Here is a 26,852-nt window from a genome sequence, read left to right as displayed (position 1 = left end):
CAGTTTAGAACTCAGGCTGTGTAAGTGATTTAGAGTATGTATGGTTACCTTTTCTACCTGTCTTTCTGCTTTGGTTTTCAAAACTTGGAAGATGTATTGTTTTGCTAATTATTGAGAAGTGTTGTTTTCCTTTAACTTCTTAAATATACTCTGTAGGCTGGGTGCGGTGGCTCACGCCTGTAATCCCAGCACTTTGGGAGGCCGAGGCGGACGGATCACGAGGTCAGGAGTTTGAGACCAGCCTGGCCAACATAGTGAAACCCTGTCTCTATTAAAAATACAAAAATTAGCCAGGTGTGGTGGAACATACCTGTAGTCCCAGCTACTTGGGAGACTGAGGCAGGAGAATCACTTGAACCTGGGAGGTAGAGGTTGCAGTGAGCCGAGACGGCTGTTGCACTCCATCTAGCCTGGGTGACAGAGCAAGACTCTGTTTCAAAAACAAAACAAAACCACAAAACAAAAAACACCTCTGTAAAATTATTGTTTCTCGCTGGGTTTTAAACTTGATTTCAGACTTACGTAAGTAATTCTTTAAAGGAGCAGGGAGTTTTGAAGCTGTAAGTCTTTGATGGATGTCTATTATAATAGAGATACTGTTTATTGTAGTAGAGAAGTAACAGAATAACTTTCTGTAGTCCACTTAACTGTAGCTTCCAATGACTGGATAAAATTTTCACAAAATTTTGAAGATGATTTCAAGTTTTTTTTTTTTAGACGGAGTCTTGCTCTGTTGCCAGACTGGAGTACAGTAGTGTGATCTCAGCTCACTGCAGCCTTCGCCTCCTGGGTTTAAGCAATTCTCCTGCCTCAGCTTCCCAAGTAGCTAGGACTACAGGCACGTGCCACCACACCCAGCTAGTTTTTGTATTTCTAGTAGAGACAGGGTTTCACCACGTTGGCCAGGATGGTCTTGATCTCTTGACCTCGTGATCCGCCCGCCTCGGCCTCCCAAAGTGCTGGGATTACAGGCGTGAGCCACTGTGCCCGGCCTGAAGGTTTTACCAGGAGAAAGTAAAATCAGAAAAAATATTTAGGTTTAGGTTGTTTTGGGAAAGTAATTAGATACAAACTTCTAAAAAGGATAGATGTTATTAGTACACCACAATGTCTGGCTAATTTTTGTGTGTTTTTTTTGGTAGAAATAGGGTTTCACATGTTGCCTAGGCTGGTCTTGAACTCCTGGGCTCAAGCCATCTGCCTGTCTTGGCCTCCCAAAGTGCTGGGATTACAGGCGTGAGCTGCTACGCCCAGCTTGTTTTGTGTTTTTTAAGAGATGTTGTTGGCTCTGTTGTCCAAACTGGAGTGCAGTGCTGGAATCATGGCTAATTGCAGCCTCCAACTCCTGGGCTCAAGTGATCTATCCACCTCACCCTCTCCAGTAGCTAAGATAACCGGTGCATGCCACCACACCCAGCTAATTGGAACAAAAATGCTTTTTGGTGGAGAGTATCTCAATATGTTGCCCAGGCTAGTCTTGAACTTCTGGCCTCAAGCGATTCTTTCACTTCAGCCTCCCAAAGTGTTGGAATTACAGGCGTGAGGCACCATGCCTGGCCCCAATTTATGTTTTTTATTTAATGCTATTTAAATGTTAGTTTGTTGACATCCAATAAATAGGAATTCAACCAAAAAGATTAACTATTGTATTCGAGACCCATCCTGTGTTGTAGGGCAGCTGTCCCCATTATTTTCGGCCCCAGGGACTGGTTTTGTGGAAGACAGTTTTTCCATGGACGGGCTGGGGGGATGGTCTCAGGATGAAACTGTTCCACCTCAGATCATCTGGCGTTAAGATTCTCATAAGGAGCGTGTAACCTAGATCCCTCACATGCACGTTTCACAGTAAGGTTTGCACTTCTATGAGACTCTGATGCCACCACTGATCTCACAGGAGGAGGAGCTCAGGCAATAATGCTCACTTGCCCACCGCTCACCTCCTGCTGTGTGGTCTGGTTTTTAACAGGCCAGAGACCTGTACCACTCTGTGACCTGGGGGTTGAGGACCCCTCTTGTAGGGGATTAGAAACTTGACTAAGGCCTGGTGTGGTGGGACGTGCCTTGTAGTCCCATCTACTCGAGGCTGAGGCTGCAGTGAGCTGAGATGATTCCACTGTACTCTTGTCTGGGTGGACAAAGTGAGGCCTTGTCTCAAACAAACAAACAAAAAATTAGCCGGGCATGGTGGTGCACGCCTGTAGCTCCAGCTGCTCGGGAAACTGAGGCAAGAGAGTCACTTGAGCCTGGGAGGTTGAGGCTGCAATGAGCCATGATTCCCTTGACAGAGCAAGACTCTATCTGAAAAAAACAACAAAACAACAAAAAAAGTAATTTATTCTGCCTTGAGCAAGGTCAATGATTTGAAAAGTATTAAATAGAGAAGCAATTGTATTTGGTTTTGGGGTTGGGAGAATCTATCAAGACTTTAGACAGGAGCGAGTGAGAAGGTCCTGGAAGACTAAATTGGAATTTGAAAAGAATAAGACGAAGGACACAGTGGGGAAAGGGAAAGTTGGAGCAAAAACACAGGGGCAGAAAAACTTGGGATGCATTCTGGAAGCCCTCTGGTGGGTGGTTGTAAAAGAATGTGGCTGGAAGGCAGTGTTCATGTGGGCTTGTAAAAATAGGTGGTTTATGTTGCAGAACACTTTGAATGCCATTGTGGGGAGTTCAGTCATTGCTTGGTAGACAGGCGGGGAACTTGGAGGATTTTGAAGTGGACAGTGATGGAAATAGATCTGTACTTCAGGAAAGTGAATCTTGGCAGTATTGTGTGGTACAGATAGGGCAGATGAAAAGGGATAATTCACCTAATTGGGTAACTGTGGTAAAGATAATAAAAAAGATTTTTAAAAAAGAAAATGGGGATATTGTGTAGTATGGATAGGGTAGGAAGAAGAGAGAAAGCTGGTTAAGAAGGCCTTGGGTGAGAAATATTGAAAGCCCAAGAGGTAATTGTGGTGGTGGAAATGGAGAGATTTTATAGATATGTCATGTAATTTAGTGACTGATTAGATGGATAGACAAAGCAAGCTTTTAGCCTGTGTGAGAACAGCAGAATGGTGAGAACATTAAAAAGAAATAGAAAGGAGGTCAAAGAGCTGATATTGTTTGGGGGAGAGAGGTTTTGGCTTTAGTTGTGTGAGACTGAATGAAATGCTGGAAGGATAGCTAGGTAGAAGAGTCAGGTAGTCTGTAGAAAAAGGTATGTATGGGGACATTCGGTATTAGAGATGTTAATGTTTTGGTTCATAGTTACAAATATGTAGTACTGTATATCTAAAGCCCACCAAGGAGGTTTCAGCTTTTCTTGTTTGTAACATTCAGCACTTTGGTAGGTCCTAGGTAGAATACAAAAGAAAAAAGTTTTGTTTTGTTTTTTAAAATTTATATCTACGGTATTCAACAACTATCAACATTTTGGCAATCTTGTTCTGTCATCCCCTAACAAATTCCTTAATATCATCTAATACCCAGCCTATCTTCAGACTGCCCTGATTATCTAAAAAATGTATTTTTAGGCTGAGTGTGGTGGTTCACACCTGTAATCCCAGCACTCGAAGGCCGAGGCTGTAAGATTGCATGAGTCCAGGAGTTCGAGACCAGCCTGGGCAACATAGCAAAACCCTATCCCTACTAAAAATACAAAAGCTAGCCAGGTGTGGTGGCATGTGCCTGTAATCCCAGCTACTCGGGAGCCTGAGGTGGGAGAATCACCTGAGCCCAGGAGGTCAAGGCTGCAGTGAGCTGAGATCATATCCCTGCACTCCCTCCCCAGCCTGGGCAACCAGAGTGAGACCCTGTCTCAAAAACCAGCAAACAAACAAACAAACAAAAACATTGTACTTGGTTGATAAATAATACAAGTCTCTTTTTTTTTTTTTTTTGAGACAGAGTCTCACTCTCTCACCAGGCTGGAGTGCAGTGTTCAGATCTTGGCTCGCTGCAACCTCTGCCTCCCAGTTTCAAACAATTCTCCTGCCTCAGCTCCCAAGTATCTGGGATTACAGGTGCATGTCACCACATTCGGCTAATTTTTGTATTTTAGTAGAGACGGGGTTTCACCATGTTGACCCGGATGGTCTCGATCTTTTGACCCCGTGATCCACCCATCTCAGCCTCCCAAAGTGCCAGGATGACAGGCATGAGCCACTATGCCTGGCCCACAAGCCCAGGGTTATAAAACCCTGTCTCCCCTATTATGCTGTTTGAAGAAACTGGTTGATTTGTTCTGTAGATTGTTTCATATACTGAATTTGCCTGTTTACATCTTTGATGTGTCATCTAAGTTGCTGCTTTCCTCCCTACATGTCTTCTAAACCGGTAGTCAGATCTAAAGCTTGATTTTATTCAGGGTTTGGTTTTTTAAAAAAGTTTTTATTTTAAGAGGAGTGGGGCAAGAATACTTACTAAGCTGTGTATTTCCTTTGTGCAAGACCAGCCTGGCCAATATGGTGAAACCCCATCTCTACTAAAAACACACAAATTAGCCCAGTGTTGTGTTGGGCACCTGTAATCCCAGCTACTCGGGAGGCTGAGGCAGGAGAATCGCTTGAACCTGTGAGGTTGAGGCTGCACTGAGCCAGGATCTTGCCACTGCACTTCAGCCTGGGTGATAAGAGCGAAACTTCGTCTCAAAAAAAAAAAAAAGGCCGGGCGCGGTGGCTCAAGCCTGTAATCCCAGCACTTTGGGAGGCCGAGACGGGCGGATCACGAGGTCAGGAGATCGAGAGACGATCCGGGCTAACACGGTGAAACCCCGTCTCTACTAAAAAATACAAAAAAATAGCCGGGCGAGGTGGCGGGCGCCTATAGTCCCAGCTACTCGGGAGGCTGAGGCAGGAGAATGGCGTAAACCCCGGAGGCGGAGCTTGCAGTGAGCTGAGATCCGGCCACTGCACTCCAGCCTGGGTGACAGAGCAAGACTCCGTCTCAAAAAAAAAAAAAACAAAAACAAAAAAGTTGGGAAAAGGCAACATTCTATAATTCTTTCATTTCTTCTGCATTTTTCTGTAAAGAACTTACCCTCGGCCTGGTGCGGTGGCTTACACCTATAATCCTAGCACTTTGGGAGACGGAGGCAGGCGGATCACCTGAGGTCAGGAGTTTGAGACCAGCCTGGCCAACATTGTGAAACCCCGTCTCTACTAAAACTACAAAAATTACCTGGGCGTGGTGGTGGGCTTCTGTAATACTCAGGAGGCTAAGGCAGGAGAATTGCTTGAATCCAGGAGAAGGAGGTTGCGGTGAGCTAAGATCGTGTCATTGCACTCCAGCCTGACCTGGGTGACAGAGTGAGACTCCATCTCAAAAAAAAGAAAAGAAAAGAAAAGAAAAAAAAAAAAAAAGAACTTACCCTCATTGACTATTTGCTTATCCTGGATATTTTATACAGGCTATACAAAGTAAATGTATGCTTCCTTCTGTTTTATTTGCTGTTTTCAGGATAATGCGTCTTTTTCTCTCTGTAACCATTGATCTATTAATGAAGTTTTTTTAAAAAGAAGTATCGTAAACTTACGAATTTATAGATTTGGTTTTTAAAAACCAATTTGCAGTCATTTTTTCCATGTTAGGAACAAGAGGACGTTCTTGCTATTGGAAGTGACGTTGAAAGTCACGCTTTAGAGGGGTTGATCTTGCAACAGGGTTAAGCAGTGGTTTAAAGCAGTGCTTCTTAGCTGGGTATTTGTAACACAATCTTTGAAAATTAACCCAAATCAACAAATCCATATCTGGGGCCCATCTGGAAACTGTTGAATACCAGACTGGGAGAGTCTAGACTCCTTTGTTTTTCAAAAGACCCCCGTGTCATTCTGTTTCATAGAACTCTGTAAGGACTATTGGATCAAAGATTAAAAGCTCAAACAACAGTCCAGCTATTATAAGTATCCTAGGTATGTGGTAGTAAGGACATAGATTGAGGTAATGTCAGTGGGAATGAGAGGAAGGAAGGGATAGAATAAAGCAACTTGGGCCGGGCGCGGTGGCTCAAGCCTGTAATCCCAGCACTTTGGGAGGCCGAGGCGGGCGGATCACAAGGTCGGGAGATCGAGACCACAGTGAAACCCCGTCTCTACTAAAAATACAAAAAATTAGCCGGGCGCGGTGGCGGGCGCCTGTAGTCCTAGCTACTCAGGAGGCTGAGGCAGGAGAATGGCGTGAACCCAGGAGGCGGAGCTTGCAGTGAGCCGAGATCGCGCCACTGCACTCCAGCCTGGGCAACAGCGTGAGACTCCGTCTCAAAAAAAAAACAAACCAAAAAAAAAAAAAAAAAAAGAATAAAGCAACTTTATATCTTAAAAGTTTCCATATGGTATTTTGTGAATAATGTTGGTAATAATAGGTTTCAAAGGGTAGTGACAAAGATGACTCCAACATTTATGGTATTGGGGCTTGGGAGAGTACTGTCGATAGACAAGGGTAGATTGGCAGAGATTGCTAGTTTAGGGGAGAAGATAATGGGTTTTTGGACAAGAGGAGAATTAAGATGATGGCTGTATTTCAAAGGGAACTCTGGGAGGTTGGAATGTGTTTTATGTCTTGCTTTTTCTGAATGCATCATTCGTTCTCTCGGCATAGTACTCAACTAGTGAATATAAGTCATGCTACCTTGATTGGGAAGGTTAATAAATGCTAAGTTCTCATTTGATACATGTAATCATAAAAATATTTGATATTTAAATAAAGAACCGTCAGTTTAATGTAAAATAAAATGGGAAACAGACTAGAAAAAACATTGTAGCAAATAGAAAAACATTAATACAAAAATATGTAAACATTTGGAAAAAAATCAGTAAACTGGGCAAAGGACTTAAACAGATAATTCTCACAACTGGGAAATATATTTCATTAATTCATTTCATCAACATTTACTGAACTCTTATGTCAGGTACTGTTGTAAGTGCTAGCCAGCAAGACAGGAGATCTCCGAGCATTCTAGTGGTGGAGTGAGAGACTGTGAAAGATGGACAATAGACATGCTCCAAAAAACAAGAATTTCAAATAGCGATGATGCTATTAAGAAAATTAGGGGCCAGATGTGGTGGCTCACACCTGTAATCCCAGCACTTTAGAAGGCTGAGGCAGGAGTTTGAGAACAGACTGGGCAACATAACAAGACTTTGTCTCTACAAATAAAATAAAATATTAGTTAGGTGTGTTGGTGTGTGCCTGTAGTCGCAGCTATTTGGGAGGCTGAGGTGAGAGGATCACTTGAGCCCAGGAGTTCAAGGTTACAGTGAGCTATGATTGTGCCACTGTACGGTAGCCTGGACAGGTAGGGCATTGAGGTAGAGAGTGACTTTCGTTTTTATTTTATTTATTTTTCCTTTTCTTGGGAACACATGGGTTATAGTGTTGTGTAGTTGGAGGTTAGCATTCCTAATTATCTGGAAAAAATGTTGGTCAGGTAAGTTCTGTAATGGTTCCTGATAATTGGATTCGTAATTACTTTTCTTTTTTAGATTTTTCCTTTGTTTGGTTATTCTTGAAAAAGATTCTATATTGGATAGAGTGTAGAGTTTTTTCTGACTAGAAAAATTGGTTGTTTCTTTTCTTTCTTTTTTTTTTTTTTTGAGATGGAGTCTCACTCTGTGGCCCAGGCGGGAGTGCAGTGGGGCGATCTCAGTTTACTGCAACCTCTACCTCCTGGGTTCAAGCGATTCTCCTGCCTCAGCCTCCCGAGTAGCTGGGATTACAGGTGCGTGCCACCACGCCTGGCTAATTTTTGTATTTTTAGTAGAGACAGGGTTTTACCATGTTGGCCAGGCTGGTTTTGAACTCCTGACCCCAAGTAATCCACCTGCCTTGGCCTCCCAAAGTGCTGGGATTACAGGCGTGAGCCACCGCACCCTGCTGGTTGTTTCTTACAGAAGTTACTTACTTGGATTCTTTTCACACAGTAGTGTTGGCTTTGTTCTGTTGGGAGGGAAACTATTCCTCTAAAAAATGTTCACATTTTTCCTATTACTTCATTCAGTAGTGAAATGTAATGATTTGACTCTGCCATGAGTCAGTGATATATCTGAGGGATTGGCTGGGCGCAGTGGCTCACGCTTGTAATCCCAGCACTTTGGGAGCCCGAGGCAGGTGAATGTGAGGTGAGGAGTTTGAAACTGGCCTGGTTGACATGGTGAAACCCCATCTCTACTAAAAATACAAAAATTAGCTGGGCGTGGTGGCACACGCTGGTAATCTAATCGCAGCTACTCGGGAGGCTGAGGCAGGAGAATTGTTGAATCTGGGAGGCAGAGGTTGCAGTGAGCCAAGATTGTGACATTGCACTCCAGCCTGGGCGACAAGAGCAAAACTCCATCTTAAAAAAACACAAAACAGGCCGGGCGCGGTGGCTCAAGCCTGTAATCCCAGCACTTTGGGAGGCCGAGGCGGGTGGATCACGAGGTGAGAAGATCGAGACTATCCTGGCTAACATGGTGAAACCCCGTCTCTACTAAAAACACAAAAAATTAGCCGGGCACGGTGGCGGGCGCCTGTAGTCCCAGCTGAGGTGGGAGAATGGCGTGAACCCGGGAGGCGGAGCTTGCAGTGAGCCGAGATCACGCCACTGCACTCCAGCCTGGGAGACACAGCGAGACTCCGTCTCAAAAAAAAAAAAATAAAACACAAAACAATAGAAAACCCAGAAGTGAGAAGAAATCACTGCATAGTTAAAGGAATTGAGTAGAAAGTGTCTTTGTCCTTTGCTGTTTAATTACACAGTATATACATCATGTAACCAAATGTTTCAAACTATAATTAACGTATAGAGAGTTCAGTGCACTTTTTTTTTTTTTTTTTTTTTTGAGATGGTGTCTTGCCTTGTTGCCCAGGCTGGAGTACAGTGGTGCGATCTCAGGCTCATTGCAGCCTCCACCTCTCAGGTTCAAGCAATTCTCCTGCCTCAGCCTCCCTAGTAGCTGGGATCACAGGCGTACACCACCATGCCTGGCTAATTTTTGTATTTTTAGTAGAGATGGGGTTTTACCATGTTGGCCAGGCTGGTCTTGAACTCCTGACCTCAAGTGATCCACCCAGCTTGACTTCCCAAAGTGCTGGGATTAGAGGCATGAGCCACCACGTCTGGCCCAATGCCCTTCTTTAAAGAGAAGTAGTAAGTGATTTGCCCATGGAAAGTTATCTGTTTAAGGAACTTCTTTAGCAAATAAACATTTTATGTTTTCATTTATTATTGAAGATTGATCCAGAAACACACACAGAGAGAGATACGTGTTACTTTGTAGTTATGTTTTTTATTAATAAGTAGGGACTTTTTTAAGAAGGAGATAATAGAAAAGGGAAACAAATTTTAGTCTTTAATTTTCTATTTAATAATTTACTGTTGAGAATATAAGATTTGTAGGGGAGGCCAGGCACAGTGGTGTGTACCTGTAGTCCGAGCTACTTGGGAGACTGAGGCAGGAGGATCACTTGAACCCTGGAGTTCAAAAACCAACATAACAAGACCCTGTCTCTTGAAAAACAAAACAAAACAAACAAAAAAAGATTTGCATGGGAGAAATGGGATGAACATCGTTTTTATAAATGGAAACAGAAATAGAACTAAGATAGTAGTTCTTATGCTTAAGTTAGCCCGTGCTTGCTTTAATTCTGACTACCTCATATGGAATCTTTTTCTTTTCAAAGGAAACTTGGCTATAACTTCAAAAGAAGATTTGGTTCTTTATTTCTGGACTGCATATATATAACAAGGCCATTAAAATGTCGGGAGCCTCAGTGAAGGTGGCTGTCCGGGTAAGGCCCTTCAATTCTCGAGAGACCAGCAAGGAATCCAAATGCATCATTCAGATGCAAGGCAACTCGACCAGTGAGTACATGTTGTTTTCTCTCAGCTGTGTATCTTACTTTCCTTTCTTCCTTTCCCTGTCTTCTTGCTGTGTTCAGAATAGATGAACATTTGTATGTTAACACTTTGAACTTTGCTATTGTGAATGATCCATTGAATGTTTTCCCCTCTGTGGTGTTTGCTGTAGTATATTTAAATATGGACTATAATTTTATCCCATACAATTGAGAAACCCTGAATAACTGAACTAATTTAGCAAGTGTTTATGCTTATTAAATTGAAATTTTAATGATAATAAAGGTATAAACAGTGCTTTTTGCTGAGTCCCAATGTGAAATATACCTATCGAGGCTGCAAGATTCATTGTTTTTCTTTTTAGATTTTAAATGATACTTGATTTTGCCAAGATGATCTGACAAGTTTTCAGTGATTTTGAGTTGGGCAATGGATATAATATATAGTAAACTTACACATTATTACTAAAATTATCAGTAATTGCTTCATAGTTTGTTTCTCTGTAGAATTGCTTAGCAAAAAAATGAATTAAGTTGTTTCTTTTATACCTGCACTACCAAATTTCTTGATATGGGTCCATAGGCAAATTATCAATTAAAATAGAGGTAGGCTCTACTGTCTTTAAATCTGTAATTTTGTGATACAGAAGAATCATCACCCTTTCAGGCACAAGTTACTGCTGAAGTACACATTCTAACCTCATTAGCTTGTGCTCCATTTGCCAATGTTCTGTGTAGAGGATTCTACTGGTGGAAATGTTTGTTCCACCAAAATCTAGCTAGATATTGTAGCTCACATTTCAGGTAGTTCACATACGACTTTGAATGTTCCATTGCTTATACTCTTCTCTGAACTTGACAGATAAGGGCTTGCAACAATCTTTTTTTAAAAAAATATTTGAAGGCTGGATGTGGTGGCTAATGCCTGTAATCCCAGCACTTTGGGAGGCCGGGGCAGGAGGATTACTTGAGTCCAGGAGTTGAGGCTGCAGTGAGCTGTGTTCCTGTCACTGCACTTCAGACTGGGCAATAGAGCAAGACCCTGCTTCAAAAAAAAGGTCTGTTTTTGAGATCCCATATATATATTTAAAAAAACTTAAAAGTAGAAGGCTAAACAACTGTACCATTGTAGTTCACTCTTCTATGTCAGTATTGCCAACAGTTCTGTGAATTATATCCTATGAAAAATTATCAAAGAAAAAGAGATGCAAAAGTCAACATTGAATTGGATACTTTAAGCCGGTGAACTTTATAGTATGTAAATTGTATCTCAATAAAGCTTCTTTTTTTTTTTTCTTTTTTGAGATGGAGTCTCACTCTGTCACCCAGGCTGGAGTGCAGGCATGATCTCAGGGGCCTGCCACCACACCTGGCTAATTTTTGTATTTTTAGTAGAGACGGGGTTTCACCATGTTGGCCAGGCTGGTCTGAAACTCCTGACCTCAGGTGATCCACCCACCTCGGCCTTGCAATATGTTGGGATTACAGGCGTGACCCACCATGCCTGGCCAAGTTTTGGTTTCCTCAGCTATAAACTGGAGGTAATATTACATATTTTACTTATATATGGCTACCAAAGAGGGTTGTTTTCAGTACAATGCTGAATGCCTACTGGCTTTTCCACCATACTTTGTCCAAAACCTTTCTAGACAATAGGCTGAGTGGCTCTGCTCTGCCTTAAGTATCCTTTCCAACCCTTCTATCCGATTTGCAAGTTTGCTGTAATGTTAGGCTGTAGGGATCACAGAGTTATACCATGGGACCCTGCTCTTAAGGGACTTTTTTTTTTTTTTTTTTGAGATAGTATCTCACATTGTCATCCAGGCTGGAGTGCAGTGGTGTGATCTTGGCTCACGGCAACCTCTATCTCCTGGGTTCAAGCGATTCTCCTGCCTCAGTGTCTTGAGTAGCTGGGATTACAGGCACCCGCCACTATGCCTGGCTCATTTTTATGTTTTTAGTGGAGATGTAGTTTCACCATGTTGGCCAGGCTCATTGCAAACTCCTGACTTCAAGTGATCCATCTGCCTTGGCCCCCCAGTGTGCTGGGATTATAGGCATGAGCTGCCGCGCCTGGCTGTTTTTTTTGTTTTTTCTTTTTTTTTTTTGAGACGAGGTCTCACTGTGTCACGCAGGCTGGAGTGCAGTGGTGCAGTCATGGCTCACTACAGCCTTGACCTTCTAGGTTCAATCAATCCTCCTGTCTCAGCCTCCCAAGTAGCTGGGACTACAGGCATGTGCCACTATGCCCAGCTAGTTTTTTTTTATTTTCTGTAGAGACGAGGGCTCACTGTATTGTGTAGGCTGGTCTTGAATTTCTGGGCTCGAGTGATCCTCGCCTTGGCCTCCCAAAGTCTTAGGATTGCAGGTATGAGCCACTGTACCCAGCCTCCCTCAAATAGTTTTTAAAATTTGTGGTTGGAGAGACTAGACATATTAAAATAATTTTTTTTTTCTTTTCTTTTTTTTTTTGAGACGGAGTTTTGCTCTGTCACCCAGGCTGAAGTGCAGTGGTGTGGTCTCTGGGAGACCAGCGGCTGGTCTCCCACTCCTGATCTGAAACCTCTGTCTCTCGGGTTCAAGTGATTCTTCGGCCTCAGCCTCCTGAGTAGCTGGAATTACAGGCACCTGCCACCACACCTGGCTAATTTTTGTATTTTTAATAGAGATGGGGTCTCACCATGTTGGCCAGGCTGGTCTTGAACTCCTGACCTCAGGTCGTCCGCCTGCCTCAGCCTCCCAAAGTGCTGGGATTACAGGTGTGAGCCACTGTGCTCGGCCAAGATAATTTCAATACAGGATAAAAAGTGATCAAAGTGGTAGTTGTCATAACAAAGGATGATTATTTTATTTTATTTTTTGAAACAGGATCTCACTCTTGTTACCCAGGCTGGAGTACGGTGGCACCATCTCAGCTCACTGCAACTTCCTCCTCCTGGCCTCAAGCGATCCTCCCACCTTAGCCTCTGGAATAGTTGGGGCCACAGGTGCGCAGCACTATGCCTGGCAAATTTTTGTAGTTTTGGTAGAGATGGGGTCTTACCATGTTGCCCAGGCTGGTCTCCCTCTCCTGAGCTCAGGCAGTCCACCTGCCTTGGCCTCCCAAAATGCTGGGATTATGGACATGAGCCACTGCACCCAGCCAAAAAAAAAAAAAAAAAGGATTATTAGAAAGTATAGGCCAGGTGCAGTGACCCCATGCTTGTAATCCCTGCACTTTGGGAGGCCGAGGTGAGTGGATCACCCAAGGTCAGGAGTTTGAGAACAGCCTGACCAACATGATGAAACCTTGCCTCTACTAAAAATACAAAAAATTAGCTGGGCATGGTGGAGTGTGCCTGTAATCCCAGCTGCTCAGGAGGCTGAGGCAGGAGAATCACTTGATTCACTTGAGCCACTGCACTCCAGCCTGGGCAACAAGACCAAAACACTGTCTCAAAAACAACAACAACAACAAAAAAGGTGTAAATGTGAATTTGGCAAAGAGCAAATATAAGGATTTATTGATGATATTCCATTTAAGCTGGACCTTGGGACGTAAGACTTAAACTAAACATATAGTATATTTGGGCTGGGCATGGTGGCTCCAGCCTGTAATCCCAGCACTTTGGGAGGCCGAGGCAGGTGGATCACGAGGTCAGGAGTTTGAGACCAGCCTGGCCAATATGGTGAAACCCCATCTCTACTAAAAATACAAAAATTAGCCGGGCATGGTGATGCGCGCCTGTAGTCCCAGCTACTCGGGAGGCTGAGGCAGAAGAATCGCTTAAACCCTGGAGATGGAGGTTGCAGAGAGCCAAGATTGTGCCACTGCACTCCAGCCTGAGTGGCAGAGCAAGACTCCATCTCAAAATAAACAAAAAAACAAACAAAACCATATAGTATATTTGGGAAAAATTTCAGAATTGTAGCTTATTAGAGCTTATTAGTGATAGTGTTAGGACTAGATAATGGTACTCCTACCCTCAGCTGATTATAACACATCGTTTCCCTGCATGTACAATTTCGGCAGGAGTAATTTGTGACTTTTAAATTAGCATTAGTCTACTGAAACAAAAATCCTCAGTAGGTTAATTAGTCTTGCAAAAATGGCGGTTAGTTTTCTAGCTAAATACGTTGTCCTGGCTTGGAGATTTACAGTCAGTTTGGTTCCTTTGAAAGGTATCTGTTCTTCGAAAGCAATTAATGATATGAGAACCATTGTATCTATTGTATGAGGAACTTTTTTCTGTAGATATTTGCATTTTCCGTTTTCTACTTGTTTTCTGTTTCTGTTTTCAGCCTTCTATGGCAATTTCTTAGTAATTTGACTAATATATATGCTAAATAATTTTTAAGTGAGAGATTTTTAACATTTGTGTGAAAGATGCTATGTTTAGAAAGTATTATTGACTTTTTTTTTTTTAAAACACCATTGGGCTTAGATTGGAAGTGGGCATGCATTTTGAACATAGACTTGTTGGAAATGAATATGCTGTACACATGTGTTAGCTGCATTAAAAAGGCTGCTTTGCTGGCAAGCTTTGGCCTGGACTGCTGCTCACAAGGATTATAACTGATTGCAGATGGAATGCACTAGAATGTTTCTGCCATAAACTCTTAAGAAAAAGTAGAAGAGTATGAAGAGTACTTTAGGGAATGTGCTAAATCTGAAAACTGAGAAGTAGCTATTTTATTTAAGCACTTTCTGGTCTTGGAGGAAATATTTTCCGTGGCAAAAATAAATGTTACTGCCTTGACATTTTGGAGTCCCAAGCACATGCAAATAGCTCTGTTCAATAATATCCCATTATATTCCAAGGTTCTCCCACTTTAGAAGCATTTCTTATTGTCTAATTACTTGGTAAAAAGGGAAATGAGTCAAAGTGAACGATCTAACCACTTACATTTATGGTTAGGTTATTTGTGTAAATCTGGAGACATTAAACCTGTATAAATGCATTCAAAAACAGGAGGTAGATGAAATTGGTTTTCACATATAATATGAGGTACACTCCATCAAGTGACTGAACTGTGCTATTTTACTTTATTTTTACCCACAAATTGTCTCTTGCCCTTTGGTGAATTTCATTCATATATTTAACAACCTGCCTTTGCCAGGATCTTTTTTTTTCCCCAGCACCCAATCTTGGTTGGTATAGAAGTAGCTCTGACTTTTTTTTCCTGTTTATATATGTCTTACTGGCTTTTTCATTCACACATACATTTCTAAACCAAATGCCGCACAGCGTAACTGATAGAAATAATGATTTCATGTCCACTATTGAAAATTTGGGGCTGGGTGGAGTGACTCAATGCCTGTAATCCCAGCACTTTGGGAGGCTGAGGCAGGCGAATTGCTTGAGTCCAGGAGTTTGAGACTAGCCTAGGCAACATGGCGAAACCCTGTCTCTACAAAAAATACAAAAAAGTTAGCTGGGTGTGGTGGTACGCACCTGTAGTCCTAGCTACTAGGGAGGCTGAGGTGGTAGGATCACTTGATCCCTGGAGGTCAAGGCTGCAGTGAGCTGTGATCACGCCACTGTGCTCTAGCCTGGGCAATGGAGTGAGACACTGTTTCAGGAAAAAAGAAAGAAAGAAAGAAAATTTGGGATGGAGGAAGGGCAAAATGGAGATTTGGAAAGAGAGTTTAGAAAGTAATGCATTTAGGCTGGGCACAGTAACTCATGCCTATAATCCTAGCACTTTGGGAGGCCAAGGCGGGTGGATCACCTCAGGTCAGAGTTTCGAGACCAGCCTGGGCAACATGGTGAAATCTCATCTGTACTAAAAATACAAAAATTAGCCAGGTGTGGTGGTGGGCACCTGTAATCCCAGCTACTTGGGAGGCTGAGGCAGGAGAATCACTTGAACCCAGGAGGCAGAGGTTGCAGTGAACTGAGATGGTGCCAATGCACTCCATCCTGGGCAACAAGAGCAAAACTTTGTCTCAAAAAAAAAAAAAAAAAATACAGAAAGTAATGCATTTAGGCCAGGTTTGGTGACTCATGCCTGTAATCTCAGCACTTTGGGAGCCTGAGATGCGTAGATTGCTTGAGCTCAGGAGTTGGAGACCAGCCTGGTGGCAAAACCCTGTCTCTACCAAAAACACAAAAAATTAGCTGGGCATGGTGGTGCGCGCCTGTGGTTGCAGCTACTCGGTGGGAAGATTTCTTGAGCCCGGGAGGTGGAGGTTGCAGTGAGCCAAGCTTGTGTCGCTGCACTCCAGCCTGGGTGAGACAGTAAGACCCCATCAAAAAAAAAAAACAAACAAAAAAACAAACAAAAAAAAGAAAGTAATGCATTTAAATTTGTATACTTTTTCTAGTATAAATTACTATAACCACATGAAAATAAATGTAAATGTATGTAAATTATGAACATTGTGAATAATAAAGAAATGAGAAAGAAAGGTCATCTGTATTCTTACCTCCTTAACCACAGCGAACTGCTGCTTTGGATGGATTTTTTTTGGTACTTTTTTCTTTCAGTTTTTTTGTTTTTGGTTTTTTTGAGACAGGGTCTATCACCCATGCTGGAGTGCAGTGGCATGATCTTGGCTCACTGTAGCTTTGCCCTCCCTGGCTCAAGCAGTACTCCCACCTCAGCCTCTCCAGTAGCTGGGACCACAGTCGTGTGGCACCACACCTGGCTAATTTTAGTATTTTTTGTAGAGAGAGTTTCTACAAAAAACCATGTTGCCCATGCTGGTCCCAACTCTTGGGCTCAAGTGATCTGCCCGTTCTTTCAGTTTTGGTGGATACTGACACAAGCAAAATTATTTCTAACGTCACCACGCAGAGAGAACTACCATTAACATCTGGATCTGTAGTCCTCTAATCTTTTCCTTGCACTTTACACATATTAAGATTTTTACGTAATTGGATTATATGTACTGTTTTTTAGTTTGCTTTTTCTATCTTCTAATTTTTTTATTGCTGCTGAACAAGTTATTTCTCATATTTTTAATGTTACTATTTTTCTATACAACTTTTGAAATTTTGTAATACGGGTATATTACAACTAGTTTTGTTGGTTTTTTAAAAGTGTAATTATATGCTTTAATATTCAGGACAAACGTTAGAACACAAATGTGTTCCTAGATATTGAACCGTTTTCATTTTTATTTTTTATTTTATTTTTATTATTATTTTTTTGAGACACAGTCTTGCTCTGTCACCCAGGCTGGAGTGCAGTGGCACACTGCAGTGGCACAATCTCGGCTCACTGCAACCTCTGCCTCCCGGGTTCAAGGGATTCTCCTGCCTTAGACTCCTGAGTAGCAGGGACTGCAGGCGCCCACCACCATGCCTGGCTTATTTATTTTATTTATTTTATTTATTTATTTTTTGAGACGGAGTCTTGCTCTGTCACCCAGGCTGGAGTGCACTGGTGCAATCTCGGCTCACTGCAAGCTCTGCCTCCCGGATTCATGCCATTCTCCTGCCTCAGCCTCCCGAGTAGCTGGGACTACAGGTGGGCGCCACCATACCTGGCTAATTTTGTATGTTTAGTAGAGACGGAGTTTCACCATGTTGGCCAGTCTGATCTCAAACTCCTGACCTCAAGTAATCCGTCTGCCTTGTCCTCCTAAAGTCCTGGGATTAAAGCCATGAGCCACCACACCCGGCCTGAACCATTTTTTAATTCCATAGTGATCTAGAAGTGCCATCTCAAATATCACTCAGAGTGCAGAAAGGGGATTGCATAGAGTTGGATGGCTAGAAGATGTTATGGAAATTACCTTAAATATTGTTTTCTTCTTATGATATATCCATTACTTTCAGTAACATGAAAAACCAATGTGAAGATGGATTGAATGTATTTAAGTATTTATGGGTAGTTTTGTGTTTTTTTTTGGTAGACACAGGGTTGTCACTTTGTTGCCCATGCTGGTCTTGAATTCCTGGCTCCAAGTAATCCTCCTACCTTGCCCTCCTAAAATGCTGGTATTACATGTGTGAACCACCACACCTGGCCCTCATTTCTTTTTTTTTTTTTTTTTTTGAGACGGAGTCTCCCTCTGTCGCCCAGGCTGGAGTGCAGTGGCCGGATCTCAGCTCACTGCAAGCTCCGCGTCCCGGGTCTACGCCATTCTTCTGCCTCAGCCTCCCGAGTAGCTGGGACTGCAGACGCCCGCCACCTCGCCCGGCTAGTTTTTTGTATTTTTTTTTTAGTACAGATGGGGTTTCACCGTGTTAGCCAGGCTGGTCTCGATCCCCTGACCTCGTGATCCTCCCGTCTCGGCCTCCCAAAGTGCTGGGATTACAGGCTTGAGCCACCGCGCCCGGCCTCATTTCTTAAATATTCCTCAAGAACATGATTTCAGTAGCTTCTTAATATTCTATTCTATTTATGAACCATACTTCATTTACATTCATCCTCTGTTATCAGACATTTGAGCCTTAGGTTCTTCATTTATTGAGTGGAAATATTGCTGATGCCTTCCCAGTCTGCTGTCTCAGTTTGCGAGGATCAAATGAAATCATGTATACTATATAGCATACTATTTGAAAAATTATATAAGTTGTTTTTGTGGTTAGTTTTTTGTGTGTGTGTGAGACAAGGTCTTGTTCTGTTGAGCAGACTGAATGCAGTGGCACAGTCATGGCCCACTGCAGCCTCAACCTCCTGGGGCCAAGTGATTTGCCTACCTCATTCCCCTAGTAGCTGGGACTACAGCCACCACACCCAGCTAACTTTTAATTTTTTTGTAGAGATGGGGTCTCACTATATTGCCCGGGCTGGTCTTGAACTCCTGGACTGAAGGGATCCTCCTGCCTCAGCCTCCCAAAGTGCTAGTATTACATGCATGAGCTACCATGCTAAGCCTGTGGTTAGTTTTAATGTCTAAATTTTCAGTGGGAATATAAGTTTAACGGCAGAAATAATTGAACCTATCACTGAGTTGGAGGGAGTTTTTGCTATTGTGTATTTGGAGTTTCTTTTTATTTTATTATTATTATTTTTTTGAGACGGAGTCTTGCTCTGCCACGCAGGCTGGAGTGCAATGGCCGGATCTCAGCTCACTGCAAGCTCCACCTCCTGGGTTCAGGCCATTCTCCTGCCTCAGCCTCCCGAGCGAGTAGCTGGGACTACAGGCGCGCCACCACGCCCGGCTAGTTTTTTGTATTTTTTAGTAGAGACGGGGTTTCACCGTGTTAGCCAGTATGGTCTCGATCTCCTGACCTCGTGATCCGCCCGTCTTGGCCTCCCAAAGTGCTGGGATTACAGGCTTGAGCCACCGCGCCCGGCCAGTTTCTTTTTATTACATGATATAATTTAATAAGCTTCTTTACCTAAATAAATATTTTTCACATCAAAATGGCTAAGAGAGATACTGGGTAAAATCATCTTGGTGGCAGCGTCCTTTCTTTGCTACTTGCATGTTGTTGTTGTAGTCTTTGACATTGTCATAATTAAAATCCAAAGTAAACTTTGTACTGCCTTTATATGTGCATTTGTTGGTTTCTCATAGGAGAAAGCAACCATGCCCAATTTTTATTTTTTTTTAATGCCTTCTTGGCAACTCTCAAGAGGTGTTTTGGAGTTCATTTAAAAAAGTCTAGCCAATATCGTGGTGGTGATTGCTTTTAGTAATTGCCTAGTGAAGTGTGAAGTGGTGTAATGGCAGCTAGCAAAGTCTGGAATGCAGTTCACAAGCTGTGAAAGGGATGCTACTTCTGGCTCTATATTAGACAAAGCAGGCATTCATAGTTCAGTTTTAGGTAGTACCTGTTTATCAAGGAATGTGCACTGTATAGGTGAAAGCTGTTCTTAGTTGTGTTGTTTAGTGATGAATGCCTTGTACATACATACAGGTGATAAGAATAAGAAATATGAAGTTAGGTTTTTGAGAGCACCTATAGGAAATTAGATTTTTGTTATTCAGCAAGCCTAGGTGTAAAAGCTTTCAGAGAGATTTTAGTATTGTCTTAGATGGAGATAAATAATCAAAGCAATGTGCTGACTGTTAGGAAAGCACCGAGAAAGGGCGTCTAAATGCAGTCATGCATTAAGAAATGTGTCGGTAGGTGATTTTGCTGTGCGAACAGCATAGAGTGTACTTACACAAACCTATGGGTGTAGCCTCCTCCATACCTAGGCTCTGTGGTAGAGCCTAGTGCTCCTAGGATACAAACCTGAATAGCATGTTACTGTACTGAACACTGTAGAGAATTTTAACACAGTGGTGGTGAGTATTTGTGGATCTAAACATATCTGACCATAGAAAAAAAAAAAGGGTACATATATGATAGTAAAAATATGATATTATTAATATAATCTTTTTTTTTTTTTTTTTTTAAGACAGAGTGTTGCCCTGTCACCCAGGCTAGAGTGCAGTGGTGCAATCTTGACTCATTGCAACCTCCGCCTCCCAGGTTCAAACGATTCTCCTGCCTAAGCCTCCCAAGTAGCTGGGATTACAGGTGCCCAACACCACGCCCAGCTAATTTTTGTATATTTAGTAGTGACGGGGTTTCACCATGTTGGCCAGGCTGGTCTCAAATTCCTGACCTCGTGATCTGCCCGCCTCAGCCTCCCAAAGTGCTGGGATTACAGGCGTGAGCCACTGCGTCCGGCCTATTAATATAATCTTATGGGACCACTCAGATATGTGGACCTTCATGTGTTCAGCCCGCTGACAGGTCATTATGCGGTGCATGACTTGTAATTGAGAGGGATGGCAGGGAAAGGTAGGTCATGTCTGAGAAGCCTTTTTGGTTTTGGATAACCAGAAAACTGTAGGGCCAGAAGTATCAGAAGCAACACTATGAGGAAATTATTTAACTACACTTACTCTTTCCGTACCACATTGTTCTGGTCTGTTACTGAAGAGTTCCTTTAGCTGTGAATAAACTTGAGGAGGCAAAATGGGAGATTTTAAAATTGCCTTTTAGGCCAGGTGCAGTGGCTCACGCCTGTAATCCCTGCGCTTTGGGAGGCCAAGGCGGGTGAATCACTTGAGCTCAGGAGTTCGAGACCAGACTGGCCAACATGGTGAAACCTGGTCTCTACTAAAAATACAAAAAAATTAGCTGGGCCTGGTGGCACATGCCTGTGATCCTAGCTACTCGGGAGGCTGAGGTGGGAAGAACGCTTGAACCTGGGAAACGGAGGTTGCAGTGAGCCAAGCTCGTGCCACTGCACTCCAGCCTGGGTGACAGGGCAACACTCTGTCTTAAAAAAAAAAAAAAAAAAAGATTATATTAATAATATCATATTTTTACTATCATATATGTACCCTTTCTATGGTCAGATATGTTTAGATCCACAAATACTCACCACCACTGTGTTAAAATTCCCTACAGTGTTCAGTGCTCCATCTCAAAAAACAATTGCCTTTTAGTGCGGGAAAAAAATACTGTAATTAGTAATTAACAACAACAAACACTTAAGTTGTGCCAAGCACAATTAGGCAGATTTTAACTTACTGAATCCTTGCAATAATTATATGGTAGGTACTCTTTCACCATTTCACAGATGAAGGAATTGAGACAAAGAGGTATTATTGGCTGTTTTGCCTGGGCTCACGTATCTATTAATTGAGGGAAGTAGAAAATGAAGTTGAGCTGTCTCCAGAACCCTTACTATTGGAGAGCATATCACCTCTCAAAATATTTATTAAGTAAATTTTACTATTCTGTGCAGTAATGCTGAATAGCTGTGCTTACTTTGAACTTAACTGTTAGATTAAAATTTATTTTGATTTATTTTCTTGATGGAGGGAAATTATGAGGAAAAAGCTGGGAGGAAGGGGCAGATGATAATCAGTTTACATGTCTTTGGGCAGCTTAGGTTGAGATCTAGGCCTTCCAAATCATCTCTGTTTATAATCATTCAAAATTTGCTTAGGAAGAACAGAATTGTTAACTGAGAGTTTATTCAATGTGTACGCTAAGTAGCATGTTTTATAGAAGAGTTACAATTTTTTTTTCCTATTTTCATATTGTATATATTTTTAATACTCTGGGATTGAGTAGACAGTGAACATATATAGTACATTTATCCTTGTTTTATGAAAAATAGGAAACTAAATTTGTTGTAAATGATTAAGGAACTTTATGATTGTAGATCTTTTGCGCAAATATTCTTTATGGCCATAGGTTTTACTATATTTCCTATATCATGAGGAGGAGAGGGAGTTGCCTGTGGGTTTTGGTTTTATAAGCAGTATATAAAATATTTTTATTGTGTGCCACTTTTCTTTTTTTTTTTTTTTCTTTTTATTTTTTGAGACGGAGTCTCGCTCTGTCGCCCAGGCTGGAGTGCAGTGGTGCCATCTCGGCTCACTGCATGCTCCTCCTCCCGGGTTCACGCCATTCTCCTGCCTCAGCCTCCCCAGTAGCTGGGACTACAGGCGCCCGCCACCATGCCTGGCTGATTTTTTGTATTTTTAGTAGAGACGGGGTTTCACCGTGTTAGCCAGGATGGTCTCGATCTCCTGACTTCGTGATCCACCCGCCTTGGCCTCCCAAATTGCTGGGATTACAGGCGTGAGCCACTGCGCCCAGCTGCCATTTTTCTTAATTGTTGCTATAGGAGGCTTTTAGGGCAGAAGATTGTGCTGAAGATATCACTGGGATTTTTAATAAGCCCTAAACTTGCTTGGTTACTAAACTTAATATAAAGTTACGGTGTTGCCACACAGATGCGTTAATTATAGTTGTAGGCAAAATCGTTAGTAGGTTGCCAACAACAGTATAATTACTAGAGACTGAGATATTAAATTTATTCTGGAGAATTAAAAGGCGTTTAAATACTACCTTGTTTTGACTGCCTTATTTTCTAGGGCTCAGTAATTAAAATGTTATTTCTGCATCTTTATGCTAAAGTAGCAAAGTTGTGAATAAGGTAGGGAGAAAAGGGGGTTAAATTAGGGAATTTAGTAGACTGTCTAAGTCTTGACTTGAAGCTTCTCCAAGAAAGAGAAGATGGTCAGTTGTGGTCATCAGTAAACTAAGACCTTTGAAACATTTTGTGATAGTCATTTTGAAGGCATTTACGTTTATCTTGGATAAAAGTATCTTGTTCAAGTCAGCCTTTGTGGAAATTATAGTGTCCTGCCCTTCTCCAGATCTCCTGAGGTTTGTATTGGCTACACCATTAGGAATAAAAAAACCTGAAGACAAAAGGGAAACGGTATAAAAGTTGTATGGAGAGGATAAAGGAAGGATCATCTTTCCTTTGGACTTGGGAAAAGATACATTCAGGTCTTAGATGTTAAAGCTGCCTTTCAGATTTATGAAGGAGGATTTAGGAAAACAGCCTTGAGACCAGATGGGATTTGAATGATAACCTAGAGGCAAGGCCCAGAGGTGAGAGTGAGTAGAGCAAGTTATTGGGGAAATCAGGAGACAGTCTGAACTCATTCTTCTAGAGAGTCCTGTAAGTGGTTATGATGATAATCATTGTAATAATGGTAGGGAACATAGCATGACTGCCTACTTCAAACAGTTCATTTTCTGGGCTCTTAGTACCCCATACTCTCCTAATTGCCTGCCTTCCTCCCAGGCTGGTTATTTACCTCCTTAGTTTAAAAGTCTACCAGGCTTTTGTCCTCAGATCTCTCTCTCCAGAAAAGAGAGACCCCCTAGATGATTTCTTCTAGTTCTTGGGGCTTAAATGTCATTGAGATGATGATAACTCCCAGATTCACTTCTGTAGCCTGGACCTCTCTCTAGAAGTACAGACTTCTCTACCTAGCTGCCAACTGAATTCTACTTGAAGGCCACAGAAGCATCTCAAACTCAACATGTCCTAAACAGAACTATTGTTGTTTCCCTTCCTGACCACCCAAAGTGGCCCCTCCTTTATTTTTATCAATTCTTTTAGTTGCCCAGACCAAAAATATTGGAGTCATTCTTACCTTTTCTGTTTTTCTCATAGGCTGCATACATCAATTAGTAAGTCTTGCCATCTTTGCCTTCACAGTATATCTTGAATCAGTTACTTTTTGCTATTTCTACCCTAGTCCAGATCAGTACTGCAATAGCCTCCTGTCTCTCTGCTTTTGCCCTTGTTCCCATGAAGTAGCCAGTCATGTTTTAGAAGTATACATCAGGACTTGGTGCAGTGGCTCAGGCCTGTAATCCCAGCACTTTGGGAGGCTGAGGTGGCGGATCATGAGGTCAAGAGTTCGAGACCAGCCTGGCCAACATGGTGAAACCCCATCTCTACTAAAAATACAAAAATTAGCCAGGCATGGTGGTGCATGCTTGTAGTCCCAGCTACTCAGGAGGCTGAGGCAGGAGGATTGCTTGAACCTGGAAGGCGGAGTTTGCAGTGAGCTGAGATCGTGCTACTGCACTCTAGCTTGCTGGGCAACAGAGTGAGACTTCGTCTAAAAAAAATATATATATATATATATATATGTCAGATTATGTCATCCCCTTACTATCAGATCATGTCACTCCTCTGCTTAAAATTCTTCACTGGTTCCTGTCACATTTATTTTAATTAATTGTAATTGTAATTTTTTTTTTTGGAGTCAGAGTCTTGCTGTGTCGCCCAGGCTGGAGTGCAGTGGCACGATCTTGGCTCACTTGCAGCCTCTGCCTCCCAGGTTCAAGCGATTCTCATGCCTCAGCCTCCCGAATAGCTGGGACTACAGGTGTGTGCGACCACGCCCAGCTAATTTTTGTATTTTTAGTAGAGACAGGGTTTTGCTGTGTTGGCCAGGCTGGTATCGAACTCCTGAGCTCAAGCAATATGTCCGCTTAGGCCTCCGAAAGTGCTGGGATTACAGGTGTGAACCACTGCGCCCAGTCCTTATCACTTTTAGAATAAAACTGAAAATCCTCACTGTGGCCACACAGCCTCACAGAATTTGGCCTCTGGCTGGCTGTCTGATTTCACATTTGATCATTGTTTGCCCACCTGGCTACACTGCTGGTCTTGTTGTTCCTTAAACTTCATTCAGGTTCCTGCTCAAATATCTCCTCAGAGGTGGCAGCTTGCTTGCTTTTAAATAAAATAGCCCCCTCTACCACTTACACTGTCATCTTTTATCTCCTAACCCGGCTTTATTTTTCTTTCCAACATTATGCTATTTCTATTAGTTAATTGTCTGATGCCATTATTAGAATATAAGCTCCATGTGGGCACGGACTTGTTTTCACTAGGTATTTATAGGTCTGGGCCATGGTAGACATGCAAGTATTTGTTAAATGAAAGAGTATTTTGAACATTTACTTTATGCTAGACCTTGAGCCAAAATGTGAGAATTAATGACAGTTCTGTATAGTTAGGCACTATTATTATTATGCCAATATTACGGATAAGAAAATTAGAAATTAAGGCTTACAGAGTTTATTCACGCTTATAAAGATGGACCTAGGGTGACAGTAGATACTTAGAGTGGGACCACATTAAAGCCTCTACAGCAGTGGTCCCCAACGTTTTTGGCACCAGGGACTGGTTTTTGTGGAAGACAATTTTTCTACAGATAGGGGTGGGGGCATATGGTTTCGGGATGAAACCGTTCCATCTCAGATCATCAGGCATTAGATTCTCATAAGGAGCGGGCAACCTAGATCCCTCACATGCGCAGTTCACAATAGGATTCGTGCTGGTATGAGAATCTGATGCCGCCACTTATCTGACAGCTGCTCACCTGCTGCTCACCTCCTGCTGTGTGGCCTGGTTCCTAATAGGCCATGGACAGTACCGTTCTGTGGCCCAGGGGTGGGGACCCCTGCTCTACAGCATTCTACTTCATTGGTAAAATCTTTGAAAATGTCTTCTAGAAGTATTTTTTAGGTCACTTTACCTTTTGATCATTGAATATTGGGTCAATTTTGTTGTTGTTGTTCTTGTTGTTGAGACAGGGTCTCGTTATGTTGCCTAGGCTGGATGGAGTGTGGTGGTGCAGTATCGGTTCACTGTAGCTTCAACTTCTTGGGTGCAAGTGATCTTTCTGCCTCAGCTTCCTCAATAACTGGGACTGCAGGTGCATGCTACCATGCTTGCCTAATTTTTTTGTGTTTTTAGTAGAGATAAGATCTCACTATGTTGCCCAGGCTGGTCTCAAACTCCTGGGCTCAAGTGATCCTCCTACCTCAGCCTCCCAAAGTGCTGGGATTACAAGTGTGAGCCACTGTGCTCAGCTGACATAATGCTTTTGATGTAGGAATGGACCCCTCTCTCTTGCTTCCCCTGCAACACTAGATACTGGGACTCATGGATTTCTGATGATGAAAGATGTAGTTCTCATGGGAGTCTTTATGTTATACAAATGGAAAGCAAAGTTCCCAAACATGTTGCAGTGGTTGATGTGTTCTGTCATCTGGTCTCTGCACTTCCTCTCATGCCTTCCATCCGTTTAGCCGCCATACTCCAGTTAGGAGTTATTACAGTCATCCGAGTGAGAGAGGTGGTGGTTGAACCAGGGTGGTCATGATGGTGGTGGGGAGAAGCCATATTTGGAAAGTAGAACTGATAGGATATATCAGATGTGGAGGATGAAAGAAAAAAGCCAAAGATGGCTCCCAGGTCATCTGTGGAAAGTTGCTTGTAGGGTCCAGGTCGGGAGTATGCTGTGTGTCCAGAGCAACCTAGATTGAAGAAAAGGCCTCGGGCGCAGAAGCTGTAAAAGAGGCCTTGAAAAGCAGCTTGAAAAGGTGGATTACAGGAGGTAAAACAATATGAAGTCTATAATACTTATAAAAGAGTTATGTTCTGATTCTAGTCCTCAAAAATATTCCTGTAGTCTATTCTTTTAGGAAAAGTGGTGACTTGTCCTAGACAAAGCCTACATGCTGATTCCATGTGACCCTGGGAGTGGGTACTAAATTTGTAACAGCTTGTGGGTGAAAATATTGTTTATATGTTGAATGTGTTTGTTAATTACTATAATTCCATTTTTAAAAAATTTTTATTTTAAAAAATTAAAAATACAATTTTTTTTGTATTTTTTAGTAGAGACGGGGCTCACTGTATTAGCCAGGATGGTCTCGATCTCCTGATCTTGTGATCCGCCCGCCTCGGCCTCCCAAAGTGCTGGGATTACAGGTTTGAGCCACCGCGCCCGGCCTATTTTTTGTATTTTTTAG

The 26,852-nt window shown here is 42.4% G+C and overlaps 1 protein-coding gene across 32 annotated transcripts in view; it reads left to right on the top strand.

Annotated features, from left to right (window-relative positions):
* Positions 1-26,852, top strand: part of KIF1B (kinesin family member 1B) — a 177,546-nt gene that overhangs the window by 12,744 nt on the left and 137,950 nt on the right. For all 32 annotated transcript variants that reach the window (XM_045387517.2, XM_045387470.2, XM_065534466.2 and 29 more), the window contains exon 2: positions 9,646-9,826. In XM_045387517.2, the coding sequence (XP_045243452.2) occupies positions 9,721-9,826 (106 nt within the window). In that variant the 5' untranslated portion in view covers positions 9,646-9,720. The remainder of the gene's footprint in view (positions 1-9,645; positions 9,827-26,852) is intronic.

This window comes from Macaca fascicularis, chromosome 1 (assembly GCF_037993035.2).
Source record: "Macaca fascicularis isolate 582-1 chromosome 1, T2T-MFA8v1.1".
Lineage (NCBI taxonomy): Eukaryota > Metazoa > Chordata > Mammalia > Primates > Cercopithecidae > Macaca > Macaca fascicularis.
This window is presented reverse-complemented; position numbering and strand designations above follow the sequence as displayed.